The sequence below is a fragment of the Pseudorca crassidens genome, chromosome 8, assembly GCF_039906515.1.
Source record: "Pseudorca crassidens isolate mPseCra1 chromosome 8, mPseCra1.hap1, whole genome shotgun sequence".
In the NCBI taxonomy this organism is placed as follows: domain Eukaryota; kingdom Metazoa; phylum Chordata; class Mammalia; order Artiodactyla; family Delphinidae; genus Pseudorca; species Pseudorca crassidens.
This window is the reverse complement of record NC_090303.1, coordinates 64,718,772-64,741,443: the sequence shown is the minus strand read 5'-3', so window position 1 is coordinate 64,741,443 and position 22,672 is coordinate 64,718,772. Positions and strand designations below refer to the sequence as shown.

At 40.9% G+C, this 22,672-nt stretch overlaps 1 protein-coding gene across 1 annotated transcript in view; it reads right to left on the bottom strand.

The window, feature by feature from the left end:
- The window catches only part of NPSR1 (neuropeptide S receptor 1), a 156,605-nt gene that overhangs the window by 129,855 nt on the left and 4,078 nt on the right, over positions 1-22,672 (bottom strand). Inside the window, 1 exon segment of the mRNA XM_067745597.1 lies at positions 3,355-3,539. Within this exon segment, the coding sequence (XP_067601698.1) occupies positions 3,355-3,539 (185 nt within the window).

Below are 22,672 nucleotides of genomic sequence, written 5' to 3'. Positions count from 1 at the left end.
AACCTTGAACATATGAGAAACTGGAAACTGTGAAGGAAACTGGGGCCTGAGCTGAGAACCTTGAACCCAGGACCACAGAGCATTAGTCATGTGAAGCCCAGGATAGAGGAAGGGGGAGGTGAACTCCCCTCTGCCTTCCCCGCTGATATCCAAGGACCCACTTAGGTTGATAGAGTAGGTTAGAGCAGTGGGGAGCAGGTGTAAGATTTTGGAGATGGAGATGGGGAAGAAAGAAAAGGCTCTGAGCTTGTGAAGAAGGGGCTAGTAAGATCTAGACAGGGGTGTCTTGCCTCCTGCCAAGAGAGCTTTGGGTTCAGAGAAGTACAGGGCTACGTTGGTGACTAGGTTAGAAGTCCAGGCATGAAGACTCAGTAAGGCAGCTGAGGCTAGGTAAGGCGGCAACGGGGTGGGTATGGGTTCTCCAGGGCTTAAGCAGGTACGAGGTATGATGGCACAGCTACTTCCGTACCCACCCGCTGGCAACTATAACTTACCTTCATCACGTTGGTTTAGAAACGGAATAAGGATGAGCTGAATGTACCTAAAGAGAAGGACCTCGGTGAGTACAGCTGATAGAGACCCAGCAGGGCAGGGGCTGATGTGTGGAGCAGCAGTTAACAAGACCCCCACCTCTGTCACTAAGAAAGCAAACTTCCTGTTGCCCAGTCTGACAACATGTAGACAGTGGACAGAAACAGAACACCACATTTCATTTATGCAGTAAGTGTTTATTGAGTAAGCCTAGCATGGTGCTGATTTCTGGAGAAAAAGGAAACAAACATCAGGCATTCCTTTCACTCAAGGAGCTTAATAACTGTTACCCATTTACCTGATGCTTATTGCAAGAGCAGTTAAGGAGTGTTGGATTAAGTGGCAAGGAGAGAGGTACACTCCAGGACACTACTGGAACTCAGAGGAGGGGGTGGGTCAGGGGGGCTTCAGGGAGGAAGCAACCCAAGAGGAGCCTTAAAGAGTGGGAAGAATTTAGATAAACACAGGTGAAGATGGAAGGCCATTCCAGATGGGAAGATACAACATGGGCTGAGAATTAAATGACATACTTCGCAAAAATCGTTTAGAAAAATTCCTGCCACCAGGAAAGCCCACAGCCAATGAAAGGTATGACTATTGCTCTTGCTATTAGTTCTGGTAAGACTGTTACCATTTCAATTTTGTTGACATTTTTACTGCTTTTGGAAAAGGCAGTGGAGATGAAAAGGACAAGTTTGGGAGACAGTAAAGAAGCACATTTCTGACTTTCTTCTTGAGAAGGTTGTGGGATAAAAGGGTGACAGTTTTCATCAGAACAAGAGTGCATCAGAGCTGTTTCTGTATCAACAGTGCATCAAAACTGCTTGTGCTCAAAGGGGACCATGGAAAAAGTTACACTAAGACACTTAAGCTAGTTCCCACCAACACCACTACTGACTTCTATGTAACTAAAAATCACTGTTTTAATGAATGATTATACCTCTCAAAAAATGAAACAACATTCTAAGCTCCTGGCCAGACATATTTACTCCCTTTCTGCTCCTCCCCTTGTCTAATGGTCCAATTTCTTGAGAGAAAACTTATTAATAGAAATGAGATGAAAACGATGTGATGTTCCTTAGTGCCTGGAGATGATGTTGCTAGCACAGAGTACAAACACTAGAAGAGACTGAGCAGGGATTTGTTCATCCACATACTCAGAACATCCCCTTAGGAGCTGTATTCAAAAAATGGCGAATGAGATTTCAGCTGAGAATGATTATTGCCTGAATCTCAGAACAACTGCCGTATTGCTGATTATTATCCCTCTTGCAGTGGCCCGTCTCTCTTCATTCTGTTTGCTGTCATGTTCTATCAATATCAAAGAGGCTGCAGAGGCAGCATCGCTGAGAGGAGTGGTGTGTTTCCTGGGTGCAAAAAGCCTGCTTCTCTAAGAATCTCTGGACCTGCAGGCTGATTTCATAGAGGGGATTATTCAGTCAACAGTAAATGGCCCCAAACTCCAATTGCAGCTTCTATTTTCTGTCGTGCAGCCGGGCAGCTGGGCTGTGTGTGAGCATTCATGCGTTAGGAGGTGGTGCCTAGGGATAGGTCCCGTGCAGTCAGCTGAAGTGACTTGTTCGGCTCTGCTTTGCTATATTGTCTCTTGGTCTCTCCAGCACCAGTGAGGCTGGCTTCTGGGACAGCTCCCTGCTGAAAGTTTTATTCTGAGTGTTGGCAAAGAAGCAAAGCTCCAACGTGGATATTACAGCAATTCTACTTTGTCAGTAAAACATAATAATTTCAAGAACACCCAGAGGATTAAAAAAAAAAACTGCTAGAATTTTTCCTGAAGTATTTTCCTTTTTGGTATAAAAGACCAGTTTGAGCCCTGGGAACTAGTGTAACAACTGAAAGCACCATCAGGCAGCCTGTGAAGTAACCTGACGTCCCAGCATTCCCATGCAAGAAGCAGGACACTGTTTTCCAGATGCCCGGTTTGTTCCTGACCACAGTCTTGTTCAGAAGAGGAAACAGTATTAGCTTAATGAGGACATTTTCTTCAATGTGGCCCTTGGATACTTTGAAGGTGAAACTCACTGAACTCCGGTTTCCTCATCTGTTTTAGGAGGGCAACTTGTTGCAAACAGTGACATCACCAGCTACAGTCAAAGACCCTATTTCTCACTGATGTTCAATGCAAACACTCAACAAAGAAAGTGTGATCCTTCCTTCCTTCCTCAGCGCTGTCTCTCACTGCATCAGGTACTGTCCTGGGCAATGTGGGCTTTCCACTCCTCTGATGTTCCTAGCAAAAAACTCACAACAGTAACCCTTACAAGAAACAGACATTTCAAGCACTACTACAGGATCAATTAAAAGTGCTTTCAGGGACTTCCCAGGTGGTCCAGTGGGTAAGACTCCATGCTCCCAATGCAGGGGGCCAGGGTTCATTCCCTGGTCAGGGAACTAGATCCCACATGCATGACGCAAAAAGGTCCCGCATGCCACAACTGAGGCCCAGCGCAGCCTAAATAATAAATAAATTTTTTTTTTTAAAAAGTGCTTTCACCTAAGGAAAAGGGGAAAATTAAAAAGTCATCCACTCATGAATGTTACTCATGATTCACACATTTGCAGCAGCAGCAGAAAAACAAACAACAGACCCCACCAGTATTCTTAAGAAATTACAATATAGGTCCTTGCACAGTATGAAAAATTCATTGCTTTAGATCATCAGTTTTTTTGTTTTAAACTCTTTTCAGTAAAGAAAATAAACTACACTAATTCACAATATTGGCTACACTCTTTTAACTCAGTCTAACATTCTACTTTGTCTTATGACTTAAAATCAGTGTTCAGAGTGGAAGGCAGGAAACTCACCTTAAAGGAGTAGTAGAAGGAGCCCCGTTCCTCTCCTTCCACCACTGCAGTGAAAGTCACTGTTTCCGTGCAGAGGATGGGAGAATCCAGTGTCTGCCCAGTCCCGTTGGACTTGGGGCTGCCCTCCGTGAGGTGGGGCTGAGCCCAGCTGTCCCTGCGCCTGCTGCCGGGGACAGAGTCCTGCCCTCTCGTGAGAGCGGGGCAGCAGCTGCAGCTCTACACCCCCCCTGCCTCCCTAAGCTTCTGCTGGAGCTCAGCTGAGCAGAGACACAGAGCCCTGTGGAGCCCACCTCACTAGAGAGCCCTGCCTGCTTCCTGAAACCACGTGCTGCTCAACACCCCACATTCCAGCCCAGCATAGGGGGCCTGGTCCCCAGAACAGGCAGGAACCCCTCACAGCGATCCACGTGGTTCCCCGGACAGGCCTCCCTGCTCAGTTGTACTTTTCCTCACTTCCAGGACAGACCGCCACACATCTGTTCCAGCTTCAACAATACAGGAATTTGGACTCAACAGACAGTCGATTCATTCAGGTCATGTTTGTATTTCTGAAATCAAATCATAATGATGCATTTGTTTCAGCTGAGGGTGCCTTCTGACTTAAAATCCTCACCCAGCCATTTACTTAGTAGCCTGTACGTTATTTCAGTAAATGTGGGCAAAGAGCACATTTGTATTTCACACCCGTGGTTCTATTCTAGGTTTTCAGAGGGCAGTGCTCAGAAAAGCCTGGGGTCTATGTTTGTCAGTCAGCCACGACACCTCGTGATGCGACTGGGATTGGTGCCTGGTAGATACTCTTATCACCTTGATGTTCTTTTATTTGATCTTCAAAACAACTCTGCGAGGTAAGCAGGGAACATATCTTTATGTTCTCATTTTACACTAGAAGAGACTGCTTCTCACCATGAAATGACTTGCTCAGATCCCACAGCTGGTGATGGAAATGAGATGATAACTCATTTCTTCAGAAAATCCTAGACAGAGGTGCTTTTACTGTAACATACACTGATTTGCATCAAATCTCAAGGGCCTATTGAGGCATGAAGTTAACATGAGTAAGGGGAGCAGGCCAGGTGCAAAGCAAAAGGACTAAGCTGCTTGTATTACAACCAAGCATGATACCTGGTAACTTATACTGAAAATGTTCTGTGAGCCATATATGCACAGCCACTGGTTAACGACACCTAGTATAAGAGGTAGTGATGGTCATAAAAGAATATAGTCCCCATGATATTTCCTGGGAAAGTTGTAGCATAATCCATCCCGCCTAGGAAGAGTGCAGTGTGATAGAGATGAGAAGATATTAAGTCTGTACTGAAGGGGTAGCAAATAGGAGGGAGCTGTTCAGAAAACAGGATGAGCTGTGAACTCTTAGGGAAAGGGTGAAAACAGGACGACAACCCAATAGCAAAATGAGCAAAGAGTATTCTGACTGGCAAACACGAAAAAGTGCTTAACCATTAAATAAGAAAAACAACTTAAGACAGAATTTTTATTCATTGGCATAGTGAAAACTAGGGTCTGACTACCCCAAGTGTCGACAAAGATGAGAAGTACATTTTTACTTCTGGTGTGAGAGTTAGCTGATATGGTCACCTTGAAGAGCAATTTGTCAGTATCCAGTAAAGCTGAAATTACATGGTCTATAATTTCCATCTCTTTATCTGGGTTCCTTACATGTATTTAATTTAGGGAAATTCACTGCACTACACACATAAAATGCATGCATGTTTTTTGTAGGTCTGTTTTACTTCAACAAAAATTTATAAAATGAAATCTGTGAGAAACTTCTGGGGAAGGACAGAAGTCAGTTAAGTCATAGTGTGGTCAGGATGAAGAGAGAGAAAATGGTAGATGCCATGGACAGGGAATAGGTGGAGAGAGAACCTTGGGTTGTGCTGTTTTCTTTCCACTCATGGTCCAGTTGGATCAGTTTTTGACCTGTGGCTACCCAAGAGAGATGTTTATGTATGTGTACAGGAAACATGCACAAACATGCCTTTGCAGCATTGCTTGGAAACAAACCAGAAGTAACCTAAATATTTATGGTGACAAAATCAATTGAGAAGGTCGGAACCAGAAACTACTCACATACCCATCAACAGTAGACTGGATAAATAAATTTCTATGTAATCATATAATGAAATACTATACATCAACGAGAATGAATAATCTATAGCAAATGTAAAATTTCGCAGGGCTAAAGAATGGTGTAAGGCCTTAAATTGAAAGGCTACAGCAAGTGTGAAACTGGAGCATAAAAGTCTAAACAAATAATAGTAAATTTAAGAATACTGAAGACAAGAAAATTCTAAAAATTTCTAAAGAGGAAAAGCAGAACTCTTACAAAGAAACAAACATCACATAGGTATCTGATTGTTAACAATAATATCAGATGCAAGTACCTAGAATTTTGTATCTAGAAAAGTTATTTATGTGTGAGTATAAATAATGATTTTTTTCTGACATTCGTGGCTCCAAAGTGATCTAGTTTGGAGGGTGATACGATTGGCAGATGATCTTGACATGAATACCAGACTATTTTCAAAAAGAAAGAAAAACAAATGTATAATTTGAGACATTTACTGACACCATTCTGCAGAGCAGCATATTTTATACATGATGATATGACTTTTATACATTTAAAAAACCCTCATCGTTTGCCATTTAAGGCAAGTATTGGGTTGACCAAAAAGTTTGTTTGGATTTTTCCGAAACACATGGAAAAACTGAACGAACTTTTTGGCCAACCCAATACCTTTTATTGGGTCAATAATTGGGAGCTCTCCTCAGTCCTAATATAAATTTACCACACACAGAGTCCAAATAATGGACTATCACATTCACCATATTCAGTAGCTGACACCTGGAAACCTGATTCTGGAAGTTCATTTGCAGGGGCTACAAAGCAAAAATGTGGGGATAGCAGATTCCAAGTCTGCATCTGTCTTCAGAAGCTTCTGTGGATATTGTAGTCAGAGCTAAAGAATGGAGCAGGGTCTCAGGTGACTGTGAATTTAGTTGGGATTTTCTTTCAAGGACCAGTGATACTCGTGGTGTGACCTAAGGACTGGGATCATCTACATCGTTACCTGGAAGCTTGCTAGAAATGCAAATTCTGAGGCCCCACCCAATACCCACTGAATCAAAATCTCTAGGGGTGGGGCTAAGGAATTTGTATTTTAAAAAACCCTCCAGGTGATTCTGAAGCCTGCTAGAGTTTGAGAAGCACTCTCCCAGAGAAGCATGCCAAAACTCATGGTGTCATGAGAAGGATGAACTGAATGATGTTGGGTGGAGGAGCATGAGTGGAATTGGTGAGGGATTGAAATGCATCCATTGGCGTTTAGGCATAAAATGAATGTGATTACCATTTTTTTTTTTTTTTTTTTTTTTGCGGTACGCGGGCATCTCACTGTTGTGGCCTCTCCCGTTGCGCAGCACAGGCTCCGGACGCGCAGACTCAGCGGCCGTGGCTCACAGGCCCAGCCGCTCCATGGCATGTGGGATCTTCCCGGACCGGGGCACGAACCCGCGTCCCCTGCATCGGCAGGTGGACTCTCAACCACTGCGCCACCAGGGAAGCCCATACCTTTTGATATATTTCCAGAATCAATTCTGTTGTTCTCTAACATGATGCATATAAAAATGGTATTCACATGCCTAGAACATTCTCTCCTGTGTTCACTGAGATTTTGATGAATTGCCCCAAATCTGTAGGGAAGTAAACTGTGTCACAATATTATGATAGCTAATAACTGTTACAATTCATTTCCTTCAGGGATAGTGACTTTCTACAGCTTTGGGAATAGGCACCTCGTTTGGGGCAATTCCTCATCCTTAGTTGTAACATCATCCCTTGCTCTTTCACTCAACACTTACCAGTCAAGTCTCATGGCAGGAAAGAGCTTCCCTGAACCTCCAAGAGCTTGTTGCTTTGTGACCTCTTGGTAGCCTTTACTTTGCCCATCATATTGCTCATCTCAGTTTAATACTTTATTTAAATATCTCTGCTCTCTGATAGATGATAAGCTCCACAGCTGTTGGGTTGACTGCTTTATCTTTAACATGTAGCACGGTGCTTGGCACACGTATGATAGGCATTAAACAGATATCTGTTGAATGAATGAACCCATCAGAGTGCAGGTGTGTGAGTGTGGTGTTGTTACAAGGATAACCTTGAAACTTTTTAAATTTAACAAAAAAACGTAAATCATTGGAAAATGCCAGTACTTTGACTTTATTAATTAGCTATTACCCAAAAACAAGAATACCCACAAACCCAGCATGTTGTGATGGTGCAGTAGAGAATCTTTGCCTTGAATATCCAACAGTGCTGGGGGCTGGCTCATGGCAGAGCCTGACAGGTACGCTCACAGTGACTCTACTCTGTTTTGAGAGGACTGGTCTCTGCCCAGTATATCACTAGAGGCAGTGCACCATTCCCCACCATGCCACCTCCCTAACACAAGCCTTAGTAAATGGTTTGCTGACAGATTGCAATGAAGTGAACCTCAAACCTCTACATTCCCTGTAGAAACTTGGAGCCCCCTCAAAGCCCTGTATTTTACATGCTGACTGCTCACCACGGTGGGGTTCTCAGTCCTGGTTGCACATTGGAATAACCTGGGGTTATTGGGTCGTCGTGTTTCCATTGTCATTTGTTTCTAGGTATTTTTTTATTTCCTCTTTGATTTCTTCAGTGATCACTTCGTTATTAAGTAGTGTATTGTTTAGCCTCCATGTGTTTGTATTTTTTTACAGATCTTTTCCTGTAATTGATATCTATTTCATAGCGTTGTGGTCAGAAAAGATACTTGAAACAATTTCAATTTTCTTAAATTTACCAAGGCTTGACTTGTGACCCAAGATATGATCTATCCTGGAGAATGATATTTCATTCTCAAGCACTTGAGAGAAATGTGTATTCTGTTGTTTTTGAATGGAATGTCCTATAAATATCAATTAAGTCCATCTTGTTTAATGTATCATTTAAAGCTTGTGTTTCCTTATTTATTTTCATTTTGGATGATCGGTCCATTGGTGAAAGTGGGGTGTTAGAGTCCCCTACTATGAATGTGTTACTGTCGATTTCCCCTTTTATGGCTGTTAGTATTTGCCTTATGTATTGAGGTGCTCCTATGTTGGGTGCATAAATATTTACAATTGTTATATCTTCTTCTTGGATCGATCCCTTGATCATGATGTAGTGTCCTTCTTTGTCTCTTCTAATAGTCTTTGTTTTAAAGTCTATTTTGTCTGATATGAGAACTGCTACTCCAGCTTTCTTTTGGTTTCCATTTGCATGAAATATCTTTTTTCCATCCCCTTACTTTCAGTCTGTACGTGTCTCTAGGTCTGAAGTGGGTCTCTTGTAGACAGCAAATATATGGGTATTGTTTTTGTATCCATGCAGCCAATCTGTGTCTTTTGGTGGGAGCATTTAGTCCATTTACATTTAAGGTAATTATCGATATGTATGTTCCTATTCCCATTTTCTTAATTGTTTTGGGTTCATTATTGTAGGTCTTTTCCTTCTCTTGCGTTTCTTGCCTAGAGAAGTTCCTTTAGCATTTGTTGTAGAGCTGGTTTGGTGGTGCTGAACTCTCTCAGCTTTTGCTTGTCTGTAAAGGTTTTAATTTCTCCATCAAATCTAAATGAGATCCTTGCTGGGTAGGTAATCTTGGTTGCAGGTTTTTCTCCTTCATCACTTTCCATATGTCCTGGCAGTCCCTTCTGGCTTGCAGAGTTTCTGCTGAAAGATCAGCTGTTAACCTTATGGGGATTCCCTTGGGTGTTATTTGTTGTTTTTCCCTTGCTGCTTTTAATATGTTTTCTTTGTATTTAATTTTTGACAGTTGGATTAATATGTGTCTTGCCGTATTTCTCCTTGGATTTATCCTGTATGGGACTCTGTGCTTCCTGGACTTTAACTATTGCCTTTCTCATATTAGGGAAGTTTTCAACTATAATCCCTTCAAATATTTTCTTAGTCCCTTTCTTTTTCTCTTCTTCTTCTGGAACCCCTATAATTCGAATGTTGGTGCGTTTAATGTTGTCCCAGAGGTCTCTGAGACTGTCCTCAGTTCTTTTCATTCTTTTTTCTTTATTCTGCTCTGCAGTAGTTACTTCCACTATTTTACTTCCAGGTCACTTATCCGTTCTTCTGCCTCAGTTATTCTGCTATTGATCCCATCTACAGTATTTTTAATTTCATTTATTGTGTTGTTCATTGTTGTTTGTTTCATCTGTAGTTCTTCTAGGTCCTTGTTAAATGTTTCTTGCATTTTGTCCATTCTATTTCCAAGATTTTGGATCATCTTTACTATCATTATTCTGAATTCTTTTTCAGGTAGACTGCCTATTTCCTCATTTGTTAGGTCTGGTGGGTTTTTATCTTGCTCCTTCATCTGCTGTGTGTTTTTCTGTCTTCTCATTTTGCTTATCTTCCTCTGTTTGGTGTCTCCTTTTTGCAGGCTGCAGGTTCGTAGTTCCCATTGTTTTTGGTGTCTGTCCCCAGTGGCTAAGGTTGGTTCAGTGGGTTGTGTAGGAAGAAAGAAAGGAGGGAGGGAGGGAGGAAGGAGGGAAGGAAGGAAAGAAAGAAAGAAGATAAAGTAAAATAAAATAAGATAAAATATAATAACGTTATTAAAATAAAAAAATAATTATTAAGAAAAAAAGTAAAATAAAACAAAAAAAACGGATGGATATAACCCTAGGACAAATAGTGGAAGCCAAGCTATACAGACAAAATCTCACACAGAAGCATATGCATACACACTCACAAAAAGAGGAAAAGGGGAAAAAAATCATAAATCTTGCTCTTAAAGTCCACCTCCTCAATTTGGGATGATTCGTTTTCTATTCAGGTATTCCACAGATGCAGGGTACATCAAGTTGATTGTGGAGCTTTAATCCGCTGCACCTGAGGCTGCTGGAAGAGATTTCCCTTTCTCTTCTTTGTTCTCACAGCTCCCAGGGGCTCAGCTTTGGATTTGGCCCCGCCTCTGCGTGTAGGTCGCCAGAGGGCGTCTGTTCTTCGCTCAGACAGGACGGGGTTAAAGGAGCCGCTGATTGGAGGCTCTGGCTCACTCACGCCGTGGGGGAGGGAAGGGCACGGAGGGCGGGGCGAGCCTGCGGCGGCAGAGGCCGGAAGGACGTTGCACCAGCCTGAGGCGCGCCATGCGTTCTCCCGGGTGAGTTGTCCCTGGATCCCAGGACCCTGGCAGTGGCGGGCCGCACAGGCTCCCTGGAAGGGGGGTGTGGATAGTAACCTGTGCTCGCACACAGGCTTCTTGGTGGCGGCAGCAGCAGCCGTCTCATGCCCGTCTCTGGGGGTCTGTGCTTTTAGCCGCGGCTCGCGCCCGTCTCTGGAGCTCCTTTAAGCGGCGCTCTTAATCCCCTCTCCTCGCGCACGAAGAAACAAAGAGGGAAGAAAAAGTCTCTTGCCTCTTTGGCAGGTCCAGACTTTTCTCCGGACTCCTTCCCGGCCAACCGTGGTGCACTAACCCCCTGCAGGCTGTGTTCACGCCGCCAACCCCAGTCCTCTCCTGGCGCTCCGACCGAAGCCCGAGCCTCAGCTCCCAGCCCCGCCTGCCCCGGAGAGCGAGCAGACAAGCCTCTCAAGCTGGTGAGTGCCGGTCGGCCCTGATTATCTGTGCGGTAATCTCTGCGCTTTGCCTTGTGCACACCTGTTGCTGTGCTCTCCTCCGCGGCTCCGAAGCTTTCCCCCTCCGCCACCCGCAGTCTCCGCCCGCGAAGGGGCTTCTAGTGTATGGAAAGCTTTCCTCCTTCACAGCTCCCTCCCACTGGTGCAGGTCCCGTCCCTATCCTTTTGTCTCCTTATTCTTTTTTCTTTTGGTCTACCCAGGTACGTGGGGGGTTTCTTGTCTTTTGGGAGGTCTGAGGTCTTCTGCTAGCCTTCAGTAGGTGTCTGTAGGAGTTGTTCCACGTGTAGATGTATTTCTGGTGTATCTGTGTGGAGGAAGGTGATCTCCGCGTTTTACTTTTCCGCCATCTTCCCGGAAGTCTCGGGTCTATTTTTTTAAGTGAGTTGTTTGTTTTCTTATTGTTAAATTACAAGAGTTCTTTGTATGTTTTGGATAACAGTCCTTTATCTGATGTGGTTTTTGCAAATATTTTCTCCCAGTTGTGACTTGTCTTTTCATTCTCTTGATAATGTATTTTGCAGAGCAGAAGTTTTTAACTTTAATGAAGTCCAGATTATTCATAACTTTTTCCTGGATTATGCCTTTGGTATTTTATCTAAAAAGTTATCACCATACCTAACGTCATCTAGATTTTCTCCTATGTTATCTTCTAAGAGTTTTATAATTTTGTATTTTACATTAGGTCTATGATCCATTTTGAGTTAAGTTTTGTGAAGGGTGTAAGGTCTTTGCCTAGACTGATTATTTATTTATTTATTTATTTATTTATTTGGCATGTGAATGTCTAATTGTTCCAGCAGCATTTGTTGAAAAGACTGTCATTGCTCCATTGTACTGCCTTTGCTCCTTTGTCAAAGATCTTTTGACTACATTTATGTGGGTCTGTTTCTGGGTTCTCTATTCAGTTGCATTCATCTATTTGTCTATTTTTTTTTTTTTTTTGCCAATACCATACTGTCTTGAATTATTGCAGCTTTATAGTAAGTCTTAAAGTCAGGAAAATCAGCCTTTCAACATTGTCCTTCTCCTTCAATACTGTGTTGGCTATATTGGGTCATTTGCCTCTCCTTATAAACTTTACAACCAGTTTGTTGATATCCACAAAATAACTTCTTGGTTTTTTGTTTTGATTGCATTATACCTCTAGGTCATGCTGGGAATAACTGACATCTTGACAATATTGTTTCTATCCATGAACATGAAATGTATCTCCATTTATTCAGTTCTTTTTTTATTTAATTCAACAGAGTTTGGTACTTTTTTCATTTATACCTTGTATATATTTTGTTAGATTTGTACCTAAGTAATTGGGGTGGGGGGCTAATGTAAATGGTATTATATTTTAAATTTCAGATTCCACTTGTCATTGCTGGTATACAGTAATTGACTTTGAAAGTAATTGACAATTGAAAGTAATTTTGACAATTGAAAGTAATTGACTTTCATATAGTAACCTATTAACCTTTTATCTTTGCAACCTTGCTATAATTGCTTATTTGTTCCAGGAGGGTTTTTCTTTCTTTTTTTGGGTGGGGGGAGGTCTATTCTTTCAGATTTTCTGTATACATAGGCAATATATCATCTGTGAACAAAGACAATTTTATTTCTTCTTCCCAATCTATATAAATTTTCTTTTCTTGTCTTGTCATATCATATTAGCTAGGACTTCCAGAAATATGTGGCAAAGAATTGTGAGAGAAGACATCCTTGCTTTGTTCCTGATCTTAGTCAGAAAGCTTTGAGTGTCTCACCACTTAGTATGATGTCAGCTACAGATTTTTTGTAGATATTATTTATCAAGTTGAGGAAGTTCCCCTCTATCTTAGGCTGCTGAAGGTCTTTAATCATGAATGGGTGTTGGATTTTATCAAATGTCTTTTCTGCATCTATTGATATGATGATGTGTTTTTTTTGTTTGTTTTTTTTTTAGCATGTTGATGTAATGGATCACATTAATTGATTTTAGAATGTTGAACAAGCCTGGCATAGCTGGGATAAATCCCATTTGGTTGTGGTGTGTTTAATTTTTAAGAAACTACCAAACTGTTTTCTAAGATGGATGTACCATTTTATATTCCCACCGGCAACGTATGAGGATTCTAGTTTCTCCACATGATGACCTCCACTTATTATTATATGTCTTTCTGACTGTTGCTATCTAGTTGGTATCAACTGTTATCTTATGTGGGTTGGATTTGCATTTCCCTAATAGCTAATTGTAGTGAGCACCTTTTCACGTTCTTATCAGTCATTTGGATACCTTCTATGGTGCAATGTCTATTGAAATCTTTTGCCCATACAAAAAATTGGGTTATTTGTCTTCTTATTGAGTTGAAAGACTTATTCACGTATTATGGTTTCTATATGTGTTGTTGTTGTTTATTGCTTTATCATCTTAGAAAGGGATGTAGTCTATACAGCCTTTCTATTTCCATATTACTAATGTGGTAGATGCTTTCTTCCTGTAAAGAGCAGATTTATATTAACATTGTGTCATTTAGACTGAGGACTGCAAGGAGAGGGCAGGAATCCAGACAATCAGATCTCTGGGACTTCCTGCACATTTTCTCATATTTTAAACTACTTAATCTGATACCAAATTATAAGAGTATCTTAATAGAAAAAGTAACCTTAGAGTTACAGATTTTTCTCTTAAGTCAGGATGAATCAGCCTCATTTGTGAGAATTTGTGTTAGAATTCAACCTTGGATAGAATTTCAACCTTGGATAGAATCACATGGGGAGCCTTATACATAACGTTTCCTGTGATTCGCCTCCAGATTTTGTCTTAATAGCCTGGGGTACAGGTTGGGCAATGGGGAGTTTAAAAAGTTCTGCAGGTGATTCTAATGTGCAGTCAAAGTTGAGAAGTACTGAGTTAAACAAAGTGGTTAGGCCTGAAGGTTTTCTGTCTGTTGACAATAAATGACCCACCCCTACACATTTAATTGGCAAGTAAATTGGTTAGCCTGTGTGCATGGCCACATAACTTTCAGATTGGCAATGTATATGTGGGTATGGGGTTTTCACTCAAGTCAGAGGAAGAAGGCACTGCAATTAAGAAACTGTTCAGAAACTGTCTGAGAAAAGCTGAAAAAGGATACTCACTTTGCCTTCAGCTGAACCTCTCCTCAAAATTTTCCTACATGCCGCGGGTAGAGAGGCAGGAAATGTTGCCGTCCTACCTACTTTCTGCACTTTACTTACTTTCCATAACACTGCATCAATGATTCTCAAACATTAATGTGTTTCAGAATCACTTGGAGAGTTAATGAAGAATAGAGAGACTCAGACACATTAAGTAGGTAAAGGCCTGGGCCTCTATATTTTAACTATTTATCAGATGATTCTGATACATATCAAAATTTGAGAATCACTGCACTAAGATATTTTCTTGAGAACTTTAATTAGTAAGAGCCTTAAAAGAGATTTGTGGGCTGTTTTGATGCATATTCTGCTGTGGTTCAAACTTCGATTATACTTAGTAGAAATTTCTTGAGCTGTTATCGTCCTACTTTACTTGACTTTTGTCTTTAGAATGCATTCTATTGGGTTGGCCAAAAAGTATATCAAACACTAAGCACAATCAAAAGCATAACAATGTGGAACAACACTTTGTAAATACCTAAGACTTTAATCACATAGTTTATTCTTGCGTAAAAGTCTGGAGATGTTCTGATTGTATATTGTTGTGTCACAAACCACTGCAAAACTTAATGGCACAAATCAACAACCACTTATTGGGCTTACAGATTCTGGGAATCAGGAATTTGGACAAGTCATAGCAGGAATGGTTTGTCATTACTCTGTGATGTCTGGGGCCTCCCTAGGAGAACTTGAAAACTTTGCGTAATTTAAATGACAGAATGTTGGAATATTTTTGAGAACTTTATACTCATATGTTTGGCACTCTAGCTGGGATGTCTCTATGCTGAGCTCAGTTGGGACTGTTGACCAGAGAGTCATGACACAGAGTCATTTCATATGGCTTCCTCAGAGCCTGGCAACCCCAGGATAATTGAACATCTTGCATAGCGGCTCAGGGATCCCAAAGTGAGCATGCTTACAAATAAGTTACAGCTAAATGGCGTTTTATGACCTAACCTTTGAAATTACATACCATCACCGCTATCATATCGCCCTCTACTGCTTAAGGCAGTAACAAATCCAATTTGATTCATAATGAACATAGACCTGCTCTCTTTATGAAATGCTTTACACTTTAAAACCCCACAAGAGGAGAAGCAGTCTGTCAGGGATAACCTGGATTGACTGAACTTCAGTGTAGGATTCTCTTGTTTAACAAGTAACCCATCTTACTGTAAACAACACTAAAGTTTCATGTATGTTACTCGACTCCAACTTATACAGTATTATTAGCATTCTTCAGTTTTTTTTTTATGTTTTGTGGTTTCTTTCTCAAATTCTTTTTTTCTCCAATTTTAGTGAGATGTAATTGACATACAGCCCTATATGGGTTTAAGGTGTACAGCATAATGAATTTTTTTGGCCACGCAGCACAGCATGTGGAATCTTAGTTCCCCGACTAGGGATCAAACAGTGGATGTGGCCCCCCACAGTGGATGTGCCAGAGTCTTAACCACTGGACCACCAGGGAAGCCCCTTCCCTTCCTCTTTAGATAAATGAAACTAGGGCCCCCTAGGCTTTGGGGTACCTTGCTCAAAAGTAAATGACACAAGCTGTTCTTCTCATCCACTTTCTCTGTAAGACAAAAATGGTTATGTGGAGGTTTCAATGGGATTTCCTCGAGGCTTCCCAAAACTTCTTCCCAGATGCCCCACCCCTTTGCATTTTCACTACCTTTTTCTTTCCTGATAACCGAATAGGGCCCTTTAAAAAATAAAATAATAAATTAGGGGAGAAGGGAAAAGGGGGCTATGTCTTATTTCCTTAAATATATTATAAATTTTGTAGAAGTCAGGAATGTGGCTTCTTCTCTCTGTATCTCCCAAATCACCTAGGTGTTTCCCCGGCCCAGGCCCTGAATTAGAATTAATAGACTGTGTCATGTTGTCATGTTTACCTCCTCTATTCCACCTGCTATTTACATCTGTTCAATGATCAAAGTCTGCCAGTGCTCCCCTGTGATGCTTTTTGGAAACTATCTATTTCTCTCCATCTCTACCATGCTAATTTTACTTCATTCCCACCTGAATTACTGAAACAGTCTGATATAGCTTCCTTGCTTCTAAGTCTTGGTTTTGAGTTTGATATCTTTCATCTTAGTCCTGTATCACCCTGTTTTATCTCTGCCATGTGTTACAGAGCCTGGACTCTCCCCTTTTCTATTCTCTGGCCTTGTGGATGAGATTGGCACACGTTTGATACAGAGTGAACATCTGTTGAATGAGTATCAGTGGAGCCATCTCTAGCTATTTAAGTGGATTACAGGTGTGTACCTGAGAGTTTAATGTTTAATGGTCCTTTTATTATCTACAGTGGCTACTGGGTACAGCTAATGCTGACATTAATTAGATTGACTAAAGGATGAAGTCACCACAGTTGTTAAACCTTAGTGTAAACACATTGTGCTTAAACTCAGAACAAGGTAAAATTTAGAGCACGAAATAACAAAAGAAGGGAGAAAAAGAAACTGATATTTGTTACATTTCTTTTATGAGTCAGTGGAATTGAGCGCTTTATACCTATTACTTCTTTTAATCTTCAGAAAAACATGCTGAGATAGATTTTAGCCTTCCTACTTCACAAATGAGGAAATTGAGGAAAGAGTAATACACAGAGGAGGTTATGGAACAGGGATTTGACCCAGGTAGTCTGATTCCACATCCACGATCATTCTGATATTCTGCAGTGGCCTAGGTGGTTGCTCTAAACTCTCTTGTGGTATCTGACTTGGGTCTGTAAGTTGAACATTCTCCTTCTGGGTTCTTTAGAATGCTGAATGGCATAAAACATCATTCACAGTGAACTAAGAAGCCTGTGTGTCAACAATGAAATGTCACTCACAACAGGCAGGTCTCCCCAAGAAGCTGGTATCAGAGACAAATCCAGTTGAGTGATGCTTCCTGTGAACAAGGTCCATTCTTGAGCGTGGAAGTGCTCTGTGGTGAGAGGTGGAAAGGCTGATCACGCCATCTTCATCTGGTGGGCTTGTGCCTCCTCTTTGCAGTTGTGAAATAAAATGCATGCTTAAAACTTCTTAGCTTGTAGGATTTCTGCACCTCGGGATCCTCAACTTGGGTCTTTTCCCCTGGGTCAGACGGAAACACAAGTCAATAGTCCTCTGGCTTAGACAAATCAGAGTCAGACATCATGGCAATGGGGCTGCTGCTGGTGAATCTTTGGGAAAATCGCTGTTATCTCAGATAGATGATTCCTAACATATTGTAGTCCAGGGATGTCAAATTGTCTGCTAAAAGTTTAAAATTTATAATACCAACTCAGATGGGAAAAATGAAACTTTATTACAGAAATCAACTTAGTTCATGAAATACCATTTCTGTTCTATAGTAGAAAAAACATCATTTTTCCAGTCTTTTAATTTTCAGGTAACTCATTTTAAACTCAATCTCTGAATTGTTCTCTTTCTACTTTTTCTTCCCATGTCTCTGATGTCATCACTTTTTGCATCTGCTATGAGCTCATGGATCCTGACTGCACTCCAGCTCTTTTTTTTTTTTTTTTTTTTTTGCGGTACGCGGGCCTCTCACTGTTGTGGCCTCTCCCGTTGCGGAGCACAGTCTCCGGTCGCGCAGGCTCAGCGGCCATGGCTCACGGGCCCAGCCGCTCCGCGGCATGTGGGATCTTCCCAGACCGGGGCACGAACCCATGTCCCCTGCATTGGCAGGCGGACTCTCAACCACTGCGCCACCAGGGAAGCCCTGCACTCCAGCTCTTAATTCTCAGTTGTCTTCTGGGCCCCTTCTGGGGAACGGTTGGGAAATTTTTGAATCTCTTCCAAGGTCTGAGATGGGTTGGTCTTGCTATGCTATTACTAATCTATAGCAGTCCACCTATGTTGATGCAAGGCACTTTGCATGGCTGTCTTCTCTCTGAATTCCAGGGAAAAAGTGTGGTACAAGCCCTTTCTGTGTTCACATTCCCAAGCCTGTTCTATCCAATACCCTGTCAATGGGTCAGACCTGCAGAAAAGGCCATCCAGAAGTCAGACCCCAACATGAACATCTATTTTCTTGTTCTTCATTTCCAATCCTCTATAGGAACTATTCTTATCTTCCCTGTGTACAGTGAGAAAACAGCTGTTAGGTTGAATGCTCCCCTCCTGCCTTACTGTATAAACTTTAGACTCTGAGTTCACCAGGAATTTTTGGAAGAATCTGGATCTAACAGTGAAAAGTTAAGGCTTCCAAGATTTATGGGCCTTTTGCTTCTACAGCTTTTTAAAAGCGTCACTTAAAGAGTCAGTGACTTCCTCGTTCTGAGCTGTATCTACGTTGACAAATTGGGCAGAGCATGTAGGAAGTTATTGCTGTTGTCCATTTGATGGTGCATCTGCTTTAGGATGCTGTGGACTGCAAGGAGAAGAAGACTCAACTCACAGTAGATTAAACCATGGAGGCATATTGTTTATACCACAGAAGGCTGGAGCTGAGCTGTATCAGGGAAGGTTTGGTGGTCCAACAAGGCCATAGGGGGCCTCTTGACCATTTTTATCATGTTGACAAAGTCTCTCCTCATGATTACAAGGTGGCTGCCATGCCTAGTCATCATATTTTCACAAGTCAGTGTCCAAAACAAAAAGCAAGGATGATAATGGGAAAAAAAGGATGGGGGTTGGTGGAGGAGGGCATTCTTCTTATCTGTCTCTCTTTTCCTAGAGGAAAACATTTTCATGGTGCTCATGAAGGTACTGGCAGTTATCGCTTTGTATCTTGGTGGCAAGAAGGAGAGCACACAGCAACCCCTAGCTGTAAGCGAGTCTGGGAAATGAGTGTCTGGCTTTTAAAGACTCAGTAGTGGGAGACAGCAAGGAAGAAGAGTGTTAGAGATGACTGAAGAGTAGCTGAGTTGGGAAATGGCTACAAGGAAGCCCCGGGGGAAGAAACCTAACTCTATGTCAACATGTTCTCCTTCTGTACCTCAGCCCTGGATGCACTCCCCACTCTGCATGCCTGCCACCTTTCCCACACCCACTGAGGACTCCACTAATGGACCACGGCACTTAGTCCTGCTGCACCCTAGTATATCCTTGCAGTTATTCTCAAGATAGTACCATGAGAAATTAATCAGGTTGGCTTAAAAGGTAAAATCTAGGTTCTGTTTTGGAAACTTTTGAGAAAAATATTATCTCTGGCTTTAGACCATTTTGATTTGATTATCCAATTCACTTCTCAGTAACTAGCTACCTCTGGCAAGTTAAATCTCTCAGCTTTGATTTCTTCCTAAGGGAAATGAAGGCAGTGATGTACATACCAGGCTTTGTAAGGAGTAAATACAAATGTACATATAGAGCACCTGGAACAACATAGGTGCTCAATCAATGTGAGGATTAACAACAAGTGACTGGAGTAGTCAGTGTGCTCCCAGAGTTGAGAGAAAAGGACCCCTTGAAGATAGTGAAAGTGAGGGTAACTCACAGAAATGCTGCCAATTGTGTAGACTGTGTGCAACTTGGGAATAGGTAGGGACAAGAGAGAGGCAAGGTGACAGTCTGGATATAGGAATAACTAGAGAAAAGTTGTGGAGATAAGAACTTGAAAGTAATATTAGAAGAAGAGTGGAGACTTCAGGCTGTGAGTAGGGGGAGATAAAACGAAAACTAAATGCTGGCAGATTTTGGAGTATCCTCAGTGACAGGCTAAAGAATCTGAACTTGATTCTGTAAGAAAAATGAAGGCATTGGAGATTTTTGAGCAAGGAAGTGGTATAATCCCATCCTGATTTACCTGAGGGAAACTTTTCTCTCCTTTATCATAATATTTAAAGACATTTTGATTGATAGTTGATGGTTAAAAAAATAGATGTCAATCTGGTGGTTCTCAGGAGCAACTTTATGCCTTATGTCAAGACATTGGTAATTTTTTTTTTTAAGTTTAGCTACTTGAGTGATGGAAACTGATTATTACAGAAGTATAAAATAAAGCAGGGCATCCTCTTATGTAGGCTTGGATTATTTTTGCATGTTTTGGCATATATTTTTGTATATAATTTGGATATAGTATTGATATTGGAACTGACCGATACTTGGAGGATTCTGGAACAAGATTAACTGGTTCAAATCCCAGCTCCTGCACTCTTTGCTGTGTGATCTTGGGAGTTACTTAACCCACCTGTGACTCAGTTTCTTAATAAGTAAAACGAAGATAATAATAGTAATGCATTTTACATGTCATGCATTTTAGAATAGGCAGTGTGTGGAACATAGTAGGTGCTCGATAAATGTTATTAGTAGTAATTGCTCAACTTAATTTGTAAATATGTTTTACTCTGTCAATCCGCATTTAGTGAAAGTCTCACTTGCAATGAACCTTGATGTGATCTGGCTGCAAAGGGAGAAACCTGCATTTATGGAACGTCTGTGTTGCACCAACTAACCTCCTCTCTGTAACTACTTATTAAAAACTTAGGCTGCACTGGGAACTGTGCCAGGTGGTTTATATATGTTATTTATTATCTCCATTTTGCTGATGAGGAAACTGAAGCTCAAGGAGAGTTTTAAAGTTTACCTAAATCACATTCACCTAGCTAGCTATGAGAGGAAATTCCAACTGAGGTATGTGCAATATCAAAACTCAAATTATTTTCGTAAGGACATCACAGAAAACATTGTGTGCTGGGGTTAGGCAGTCTGGGTACTATTCTGAGCACCAATCCTTGATAACTCCACAATGCAGTGAAATTACTTAATCTCTCTTAAACTGTTTATAAAAACGGATATAATATTATTGTCCTGCTTGTTCCAGAATTGATATGAGGATTAAATGAGGTAATAAATGTGAAAGTGGTATAGGAGCACTCTAGTGCTAGACAGTTGACTGACGTTTGAGTGAATGAAATAAAGATATCATCATGATCATCATCATCATGGATAAATATAAGGAGTAAAATGAGAACATTTCAAGAGAAAGAGGAAATCAAGTATGAGCCTTGTACAGGGCATGTCCCATTTCAGCTCCACAGTACGCTTTGGCAAGTTAAAAGATGGAGGAATTAATATATAACATAGATCAGGACATAAAGGGAATTGTGTGGAAAGTAAGACAAGCAAAACTTGAAAGAAATAAACATCATTGACTTAGAAAATAATTTACCCATAATTTGGATGAAATTAATTTCTCTACACAGTTGACATCTGATTATCCACATCAGTTAAACCTTCAGGTGAAAAAAATTAATTGTATTTTGTGAATCAAAAGATGGAATGTATTTTAAGAAGTAACACACACGTGCTTGCTTCAGCAGCACATATACTGGAAGTAACACATGCCGACAATTCATCTGAGTTGCTTGGAATGTTTTGAAAAATTAAAAATTTGTAAACAGAGAACACACTCATGTGTCTGTTGTAGTTAAAGGCCGTATGTTGCCTGGATAAGAATTCATTCTTCTCCTCGTTGCTTTTCGGTTATTTGCTTGTAATGGGACTCTAATCATTAACAATTTGTGACCATTCTCTAGATCTGTATCGCCTCAAGTTGCTCATTACAATGAAAATATCTTTTGGAAGAAAATAAATCAGATAGTACATATATATATTTGTCATCTATTTAAAAACATTTAGGAATTGAAAGGGTACCTTATGCCCTCATAATTGTATTGGAACCATGGCGTCCTCTTTATTCTAAGGTTGTACTGTCTGATCTCTGAGATCTTTTCTGCTTTGGAACAGAAAGAGTTGGCAGGGAGAACATTACCTCTTTCACACACATGGAAATAGTGCTGATCGTACATGCACTATGCTAACGTATTAATAGGGGATACATATAGGAAGATATATATTTTTTCCAATTCATAACTCCAGCTTTTTGGGATTTTCTCAACTGAGCCAGATGGCGAATGAGGTCTCTAATCAGGTCTAGAATTTAAAAGAGAAAGAGAATGTAACTACATTTTGGAGATAGATTATCTACTTTGCTTCTAAGAAGCTCCTGCCAAGAAAACTTCAACCAAGAAACAATTTATATCATTTAAGATTTAAAGGAAAGAAACAGTTGTAGTTGTGTTTTTTTTGTTTGTTTGTTTTTGTTTTTTTGTCTACATAAGGCTTTTTGAAGTGGAAACAAACAGTGCCTGATCAAAGTTTTAAATATTTGGCCAGGAATATGACCAGGCCACGGATACTTTAAGTTCTGTTAGAACAATGATTACAATATAGCATCCTAAAGTGTGTTATTATGACTGTCATCAGCCTCCTGGCTGTAGGGCTAAGGGGTCTTTCACATGGAACTCAATGAATCGACAGAGAACTGTTTATTATAGTGACTCACACGAGACCCAAGTAAACAGTGGCGGCTCCTGGATGGAGCCAGTCCAATATTTCCTTTAACTTCCTTCAACCTGTTTAGATGCAGTAATCTGGCACCTTCCTGCAGGGTCTTTGAGCTGTGTTCCAATCACTTTCCTTTCAGTCCTTTAACTTTTACCTCTACCAAACAAAGGGAGTGGCAAATAACAATTTTCTTTACACAATTGGAGGCAAAAT